An 8165-nucleotide genomic window follows, 5' to 3' on the forward strand; every position below is an offset into this window, starting at 1 on the left:
TTGCGTCTATTACGAAACGTTGCCATTTCCGCCTGGCGGACGAAAGGTCTACGTTTTGTGATACCGATTTACTCGATCACGATGTCTCTGGGTGTTTTATCTCCTCATATAAACACTCCACCAAGCAGCCAAGGCATACTTATCGGCGATAAAGTGTATTCGGAGGTGTTTTTGGCCATCGATAGCTCGACAATTACCGAGGAGAGACTCTCTACGACCCCGTCCGTGCTGGATGGCCTCGACCATGAGACCGAGACAGACCTGAGGATTCTGGGCTGCGAACTCATCCAGTCCGCCGGGATTCTTCTGCGTCTGCCACAGGTTACTGTCTGAATATGTTAATGTATTTGTGAATTAGTCCATTAGTTTAATTCCCAAGCATCGTAAGATATAAGACGATGCGCTTAGCACAGCTAGCTAGCCGTAACCGGCACATTCAAACCGGCGGCCTTTTGTCTTTCTTCAGCTGATGCAAGCCGTGTAATGTAACGTAACGCATTTTTTTGAATGTTGTTAAAACTGATTATTTATTGTTCTGTTTTTAGCTATCTTAACAAGTAGGTGTTGCTTTCTTTTGAGTCAAGTGACATAAACATTGTTTTTGACCAATTCTAGGTGGCGATGGCGACCGGACAAGTCCTTTTTCAACGATTCTTTTACTCGAAGTCCTTCATCAAGCACAGCTTTGAGGTAAGTCAGACATACAAAAAAAAAAAAAAAAGATTGAACCCAGGTTATGAAAATATTTAATGTGGTTGTCACTTTAAATCAGATTGTTGCCATGGCCTGCGTCAACTTGGCATCAAAGATAGAGGAATCGCCAAGAAGAGTGAGGGATGTGATCAACGTTTTCCATCACTTGAAACAAGGAAAGGGCAAAAAGTAAGCCGATTATGGGTTTTTATTATTAGTTAAAGGGTTAAACATTTAGCTTGAAATCCAGGAAATTTAGTAGATAACATCTGTAGAATTTCATATCCATCAATTACTCACCGTGCTTAGTTAAAACTTTGGATTGCGCATGTAATCATGATTTGTTTACCTAAAACCATTTAAAAGTTTTTGAATTAAAATCTTTTTTTTTCATTCTTTGTATCGTCATTGATGGGAATATGAAATAAAGTAGAAGACATAGACACCATAGAAATGTAGTTTTTCTAATAATAGATCATGTCCAAAATGTATTGACATCAGCCGTTTTTGCTTTTTGTGTTGAACCAGGAGCACCCCTCTTGTCCTTGATCAAAATTACATCAACACTAAGAACCAAGTGATCAAAGCGGAGCGCCGTGTCCTTAAGGAGCTGGGCTTCTGTGTTCATGTCAAACATCCACACAAGGTAAGTTTTAAATTCTAAAATTCTGCTGCTATCCAGAATATATTTTGCTGCTGTGATCTATTTTTGTGCTTGAAAATCCTGCTAGTGTCCATAATTAATCTTCAGTTTTTAACTCTTTAAGATTATAGTCATGTATCTACAAGTTCTTGAATGTGAGAAGAATCAGATGCTGGTTCAAACAGCATGGTAAGTGTTTGTTTTTGGATCTCACAAAAATGCCCTATAAATTTTGACTTGGAATTTTTTCCCCTTATAGAGGAGACATTGCCTCAGGTTTATGGTTGGACTCATGCTGTGTTTCCACTAGTAACTTTTTGCTGATAAGACCTTGAACTTGTGTGAAAGAGCTTGGTACTTAAGTATCAACAGGACCTAGTGGAAACACTGCATCATAAAGCATGAATTGCATTTGTAGCTTGGTATATCTAAAGGTAAGATAGGTTCACATCATTCTGGCATCACAAGTTGTTTTGTAATAAAAATGCGTAAGTGTTCTGTAGGTCACGTGTTTGTTGATTTCATGCACATCATTGAGGTTAAGGCTTATGGAGAGCTCTGTTTAACTTTGTCCTTTCTCTACTCTTTGATTAAAGGGTAGCCCATGGTGGTAAGTGTCACAGAAAACACCCGAACTCCTCAGGCACAAGACCCAGGAACCCCTCCCACCTCATTGGCTGGCCTTTTCGAGACTGCCAGCCAATACAGTGAGAGCTCTCAGCGGAGGTTCTCTGAATGGAAGGCCTTGGCTTTGCTGGGGGGTCCAGGATTTGTTTGTTTTTTTCCCTTCCACAGAGCTTTAGTGCTAGTACTTAGTTGTGCACTTTATGCTCTCTAAATCCAAAAGATTTTTTTAGCAGTGAAAATGGTATGTTTCTTTTTTCATATGAATCATGTTCATGTGAATTTTGTTACAGTAAGTTGTCCCTGATAATTCACCATGAAGTGATTCTTGCCTCTCCTCACAACTTTTTGATATGGGGTTTGAAATTTTTTTGATTTCGCTAAAAAACATGCACTATGTTTGTGCTTCAGTTAGTTATTTAAGATTATACTATTACCGCCGCCATGGCTACATTTAAAAAGTGAGGGAAAGAACATTAAGTTAAAGAGTCTCCAGAAGCCATATGAGAGAGAGAGAGAGAGCATGACAGGTGTTGCATAGGTGTTTCTTTGTGTTGCAGGAATTATATGAATGATGCCCTCAGAACCAATGTGTTTGTGCGGTTTGTACCTGAGACCATTGCGTGTGCCTGTATTTACCTCGCTGCTCGAGTACTACAGGTATGTCTTTGGATTTATCTGTCCATCTTATCTATTTCATTCTTTCTTTTTTATTTCATTCTGTTTTTCTATTTCTTCAGATTCCTCTTCCTTCCAAGCCGTACTGGTATCTTGTTTTCAGTGCTACTAAGGAAGACATAAAAGAAATATGTATCAGCACGATGAAGCTTTATTCTAGAGAAAAGGTAGAGTTTGCTTATTCGCTTGGCACATTATTTTGACAGTCTCTATTTCTACTAATACTAATTGTTGTTACTATATGCTGGTGTTAACTCCATCCATCTCTCAGCCTAACAGGGAACAGCTTGAAAAACTGGTGGATAAGAGGAAGGTGGCCCTGGAGGAAGCAAGACTAAAAGCCAAAGGACAGAATCCCAATGGCACGCCAGCTCTCGCTGCCATTGGTGGATTTTCCCCAGCATCAAAACCCTGTAAGTTTTTGTTTGTTTGCTTTTTTTTTGGACTAAAGTTATTTGCAAGTACTTGCCCATTCACAGGCAGCTAAAATGTTTTCCTTTTCCAGCTTCTCCACGAGAAGTGAAGGTGGAAGAAAGATCGCCAAACTCTAAACTAGTGAAGGATTCTGAGAACAGACAGTTATTTCCAAAAAGCCCCTTAAATGGGTAAGTTTTCAAATACAGCACCTAAACCAATTTTTTAATTTGTGCCGGGCAGTGTGACTGTATTAGTGTTGTCTAAAGTACCAACCGCGATACCAGTCGGTACTGAAATTTTAAAAACGTCCATTTCCAGCTAACATTTGAGTGCTGTTGAGCGGATTCTTAAACGGCGCTGATTGGCAATTGTGTTCATGCGCTCAACAGATATGACTGTGATTGGCTACTTTTTTATTAGTAGTTCATGTTAAATACTTATTAAACTTTAAATGTCTTTAACATTAGTACTGTTTTTTCACATTTTAATTTAGTACTTCAGCTTAATACTTATTTTAAAATCACATTACTTTATTTTTTTGCTTAATAGCAACACTGCTGCCCATCCCTGTAATGTACAATATTGATTACTTTTTTGTTTATTTTCTTGTATAGCAGCATGAAAAAGGAGGAAAGCAAAGTGTTTCAGAATGGCAAGAACCACAGCCGGTCTCGCTCACCATCTCGTTCTCCACACAGACAGTAAGTTACACCATACACTTTCACTTCAAGTGATATTTCACACCTGTACACCAGGTTGATGTTTAAAATAGATAATTTTTTTCTGCTGCTGACATGGTTCTCTCTCATCTTTAGTCGGAGGAACCACTCAGGAACGTACAGCTCTCAGAGCAGCCACAGTCCATCGCCACGGCAACACAAAGGTCGCAGAGCTTCACCAATCGCGCAGCTGAGGACAGAGCGAGACAGACAGAGTGAGTCTAGTCGGCACAGCAACAAAAGGAGGCGATCACGGAGCCGATCTCGCAGCAATTCCCGCGAACGAGCCCGTGACCGTGACTATGTGAAACACAAGCACGATCGCGGTCACCACTGGGACAATCGTGAACGAGACCGTGACAGATCACGTGATCACGGACGAAGCAAACACCAGAGCAGGTCACATTCTGGACATAGACACAGGAGATGAGACGTGCGGCACTGCTGAATGAAAGCGAGGGAACTATGATGGCATTGGACAACAGGACTAAATTGTAGATTGGAAAAATGCTTACTTCAATACAGTGTTTCCCTAGAGTTAACGTTGTTAAGAAGTGAATGTTCTTTCAATGTTTTTGTTCTTGCATTGTCCGGCTCATATAGAGTTCAGTTAGGCAAGGTAGTGGTGCCTTTTATGTATTTGACAATTGACAATTATGTTAAACTTGAAAGTGAACAACAGACTGCTAAAAATCTGCCTATATCAGGGATCACATTTTCACAGGAAAGAGCAGACGAGACCTGTGTGTGTAAAATATTTTCCAAATGCACAATGTTTTTGTGTACTGTACAAATAAATCTTATTTTTATGACTTCTTTGTATTCATCTCTCTTCACAAAATAAAAATGATGCTATATTCAAATTATGAGATCATTTGTTTTACTTTATATGGTGTTTATTAAAGGGTTAGTTCACCCCAAAATGAAAATTGTCATTAGGTACTCACCCTCATGCCGTTCCAAACCTGTGGACCTTCGCTCATCTTCGGAACAATAAGATATTTTTGATTAAATCTGAGAATCTTGTTACTGGTGAATGGCGGCAGACTGACCCTGAAGAGAAGAAAACATTGAATAAAGTCATTATTTTAGTTTTCTTTGTGCACAAAAAGTATTCTCGTAGCTTCATAAAATGATGGTTGAACCACTGATGTCTTGCTGTTAGTGGATTTCATCAAAAATATCTTCATTTGTGTTCCATAGAAGAACGAATAACAGAATTAATTATAGCAGAAAACACTCCTTGGATCTTTTCACAAAGCTGCTGGTGTTTTCCGTGGCTGACAGAAGCTGGTTAAACATGACATTTTACATCTTGACCACATTAGCAGGATAAACGGTAACTTAGGTTAATTAAACTTAATTACTTCTAATACCATCAAATAAGCTATGCAGGAGATCTAATGATATTCTTATAAATTACCATGGGTCTCTTAAATATGTTTATATTTTTAAATGTGAAAAGGTATAAAAGTTTATAGTTAGAGTATCAGCAGGTACCTTCTTGAGCCACGGCACAACAGTCAGGTAAAATGGGACAATATAAAAAGAGAACAACACAGGCAATTTCAGCTGCAATCATTTTATTTTTAACAGTAAATTGACACTATTGTCTTTAGTGTGCCATAGCAACACCATAAATGTATTTCATTAAACAGAAAGTTGAATGGATATTTAATTAAACAATGCAATTAAAAACGAACTGATGGTGTTGTATAGATGTGTGTTTCTGTGCATTGGTGACTTTTGTGTGCATGTATGTGTGTATGCTTGTATTTTTTTTAAAGACTGTTAAGATTTTATATGGATACATATCTACAGTAAGCCTAAAAAACCTATTTTCACCCTCAATTTCTGTGTAAAAATGTGTATGCATCCCATTTTACTGACATCTTCCTTCATTTCCCTTTCTCTTGGCCCATTTTAGCCTAACCAGCCATTTCTACCTAAAATGACCTTTTTCACAAAAATCAAAGTTTCTTTTATAAATTAATTTTTTTTATTTGAAAGAGCATGTCAAAACATTGTTCATAAGCCTTTGCTTTGTTGGTAAGTATACTTATAATTGCTTTAGTACCCTTAATACTCCTTTTTCAGTATTTTTGTCTTTCTAAGAAGCGCCGGAATCATAACTATACAGAGAGACATTTCTAAAGAACGAGGAATATAATTTGAAGGTACAAAATGAAAAGAGAAATCTCATTGTGCCACTTTTCACAGCAGTTTTGTAGCTACTGAGTTGCTTTAACTGTGATTAAGGATTAACTTCGTATAGCATTCTTTAAGCAGTGTTGATGATCTTAAAATGCTTTGTTGTTTGTGTCTTGCCAAGGCCAGAAGAGACCAGGAAAGGTGTCTACGTCTCAAGTAGGGATATCTTCTAGAAGGTTTGTTTCAGAGTGGAACAAGCATTGAGGAGCATATTCAAGACGTCACTGGAAGTGCTCAGCCCTGTCTCCTGGCTCTGGGAAGAATTGTTTAGGAATGGGGGCAGTTGTGGCCTAATGGATAGAGAGTCGGATTTGTAACCCAAAGGTCGTGGACTCGTGGGTTCAAGTCTCAGGTCCGGCAGGGATTGTAGGTGGGGGAGTGAATGTCCAGCACTCTCTCCTCCCTCAATACCACGACTGAGGTGAGACCCTTGAGCAAGGCACCAAAGCCCCAACTACTCCCTGCACGCCGCAGCATTGGCTGCCCACTGCTCTGTGTTTGTGTGTGTTCACTTCTCACTGATGTGTGTGTGCACTTGGATGAGTTAAATACAGAACACAAATTCTGAGTATGGGTCGCCATACTTGACCACACGTCACTTCCTTTCCTTCAGTTCAGTACTTCAGTTTAGATCAGCGTGCCATTCCACGCAAGCCAATCTCTTCTCTTGATGCCTTTGATGAACTGTTTAATGGGGTTAATTTACCCAAAAATGAAAATTGTCATCATTTATTCACCCTCATGTCGTTCCAAACCAGTAAGACTTTCGTTCATCTTCAAAACACCAATGAAGATATTTTAATGAAATCTGAGAGATTTCTGTCCTTACATTGAGAGTCCACGCAACTAGCACATTCAAGGTCCAGAAAGGTAGTAATGACATCATTAAAGTAATCCATGTGACTCCACTGGTTTAACCTTAATTTTATGCATGCATTCACAAAATGTCTGCTTTAATTTCAAACAAAACACTCATCTTTCGTCGTGCTCTTGTGTACGCATGTCAGGGATTAATATTTTCATAAAGTTGTAAATTTATATGAAAAAAAATTCCTTCGCGCAAACAAAGCAAAATAAAACGGAAGTTAAATCACCATAGTCTCACGGATTAATTTAATGATGTCTTTAACACCTTTCTGGGCCTTGAAAGTTTTAGTTATAGGGTGTCGATGAAAGGATAGCAGTCTGCCAGATTTCATTACAAATATCTTCATTTGTGTTCAGAATATGAACAAAAGTCTTATAGGTTTGGAATGACATGAGGGTGAGTAATTAATGAGAATTCACATTTTTGGTGAACAAACTTCTTAAGGCGCTCTTTGTTTTTGGCTCCACTTATAACACTATTCTACACAATATGTACACTTTCATTCAGATCACTGTGTTCAACAAAGATGTTGGCAAAGTGAAGGTCCTTGTATAGCTGAGGTTAGAGCAAGGCTGCTTAGCTAGGTGGTTCAACAGTTTCTGTACTGAATATAGTGATGTATTGTCATTTCATGCAGACGTGATGTATTTTTGTGCATGTAATTGTGTATGTTTCTTGAGCATGACAGCATTGTAATAAATGTTTTAAATCTGATGTCATTGATCTTGTTTTCTGTTCTGTTTTTAAAACACCAGATGGGATTTAAAATTAGAGAATTTTTCACTATTATAAATGTAAATGAACTCTACATAAGTGAAATATTAACACTAATTAGAGTACATTTTCCTGCAGAGTTAAATTGTGGTAACAGTTAATTTCCCCTAGTGTTAAACTCTGGTAACACTATTCAGTGTTGAGCAGTGTTCATTTTTTACTCAAAATAGTGTTAATTTAACTCTGAAAATTTAACACTATGACGAGAGTCAATTTATCTCCAATTCTGAGTGGGACCAAATACACTCGGGCCGAGTGTTAAATTGAACTCTTATAGAGTTAATTTAACACTGCAAAATTTACTGTGTACAGGTGACGTGCCGGGCTCTGTAGGATAGAGTGAATGTGAGCGGGCAACTACTTGTAAGACAATGGTGTTTGGGCAAATCTTGCCTATATCAAAAGTATGTCATTTTACCTTAAGATTAAGTTATATTTTATTTGAAATTTACAAAGTCAAAAACGACTTTAATAAATTAGTTATAACAATAAATTAATTGTTCACAATATGAGCAATAACATACACTGAAAAAGAAAA

General features: G+C 37.9%; 1 protein-coding gene across 3 annotated transcripts; it reads left to right on the forward strand.

Annotated features, from left to right (window-relative positions):
* On the forward strand, positions 1-4634 carry LOC306846634 (cyclin-L1-like). 3 transcript variants are annotated; one of them, XM_079380130.1, is made up of 12 exons: positions 1-321; positions 616-690; positions 773-882; positions 1222-1339; positions 1461-1525; positions 1933-2043; positions 2521-2620; positions 2701-2805; positions 2910-3051; positions 3144-3243; positions 3670-3756; positions 3871-4634. In XM_079380130.1, exons 1-12 carry the CDS (start codon positions 82-84, stop codon positions 4202-4204), a joined length of 1587 nt encoding a protein of 528 aa, XP_079236256.1. In that variant the 5' UTR covers positions 1-81; the 3' UTR covers positions 4205-4634. The 3 variants fall into 3 exon arrangements, with proteins under 3 accessions (XP_079236256.1, XP_079236257.1, XP_079236258.1); XM_079380131.1 differs by lacking the exon at positions 1933-2043 and having other exon boundaries at positions 4-321; XM_079380132.1 differs by lacking the exon at positions 1933-2043 and having other exon boundaries at positions 4-321; positions 3673-3756.
* The last annotated feature ends 3531 nt before the right edge of the window (positions 4635-8165 follow it).

The sequence above is a fragment of the Barbus barbus genome (assembly GCF_936440315.1).
Source record: "Barbus barbus genome assembly, chromosome: 26".
Classification (NCBI taxonomy): domain Eukaryota; kingdom Metazoa; phylum Chordata; class Actinopteri; order Cypriniformes; family Cyprinidae; genus Barbus; species Barbus barbus.

Bases quoted from the DNA above. Each gene is read 5' to 3' on its own strand.
- LOC306846634 (XM_079380130.1), top strand. From the start codon at position 82: ATGTCTCTGGGTGTTTTATCTCCTCATATAAACACTCCACCAAGCAGC. The intron at 2,044-2,520 runs GTGAGAGCTCTC...TTTGTGTTGCAG, and splicing joins CGAGACTGCCAGCCAATACA to GAATTATATGAATGATGCCC. The intron at 3,244-3,669 runs GTAAGTTTTCAA...TTTCTTGTATAG, and splicing joins CCAAAAAGCCCCTTAAATGG to CAGCATGAAAAAGGAGGAAA.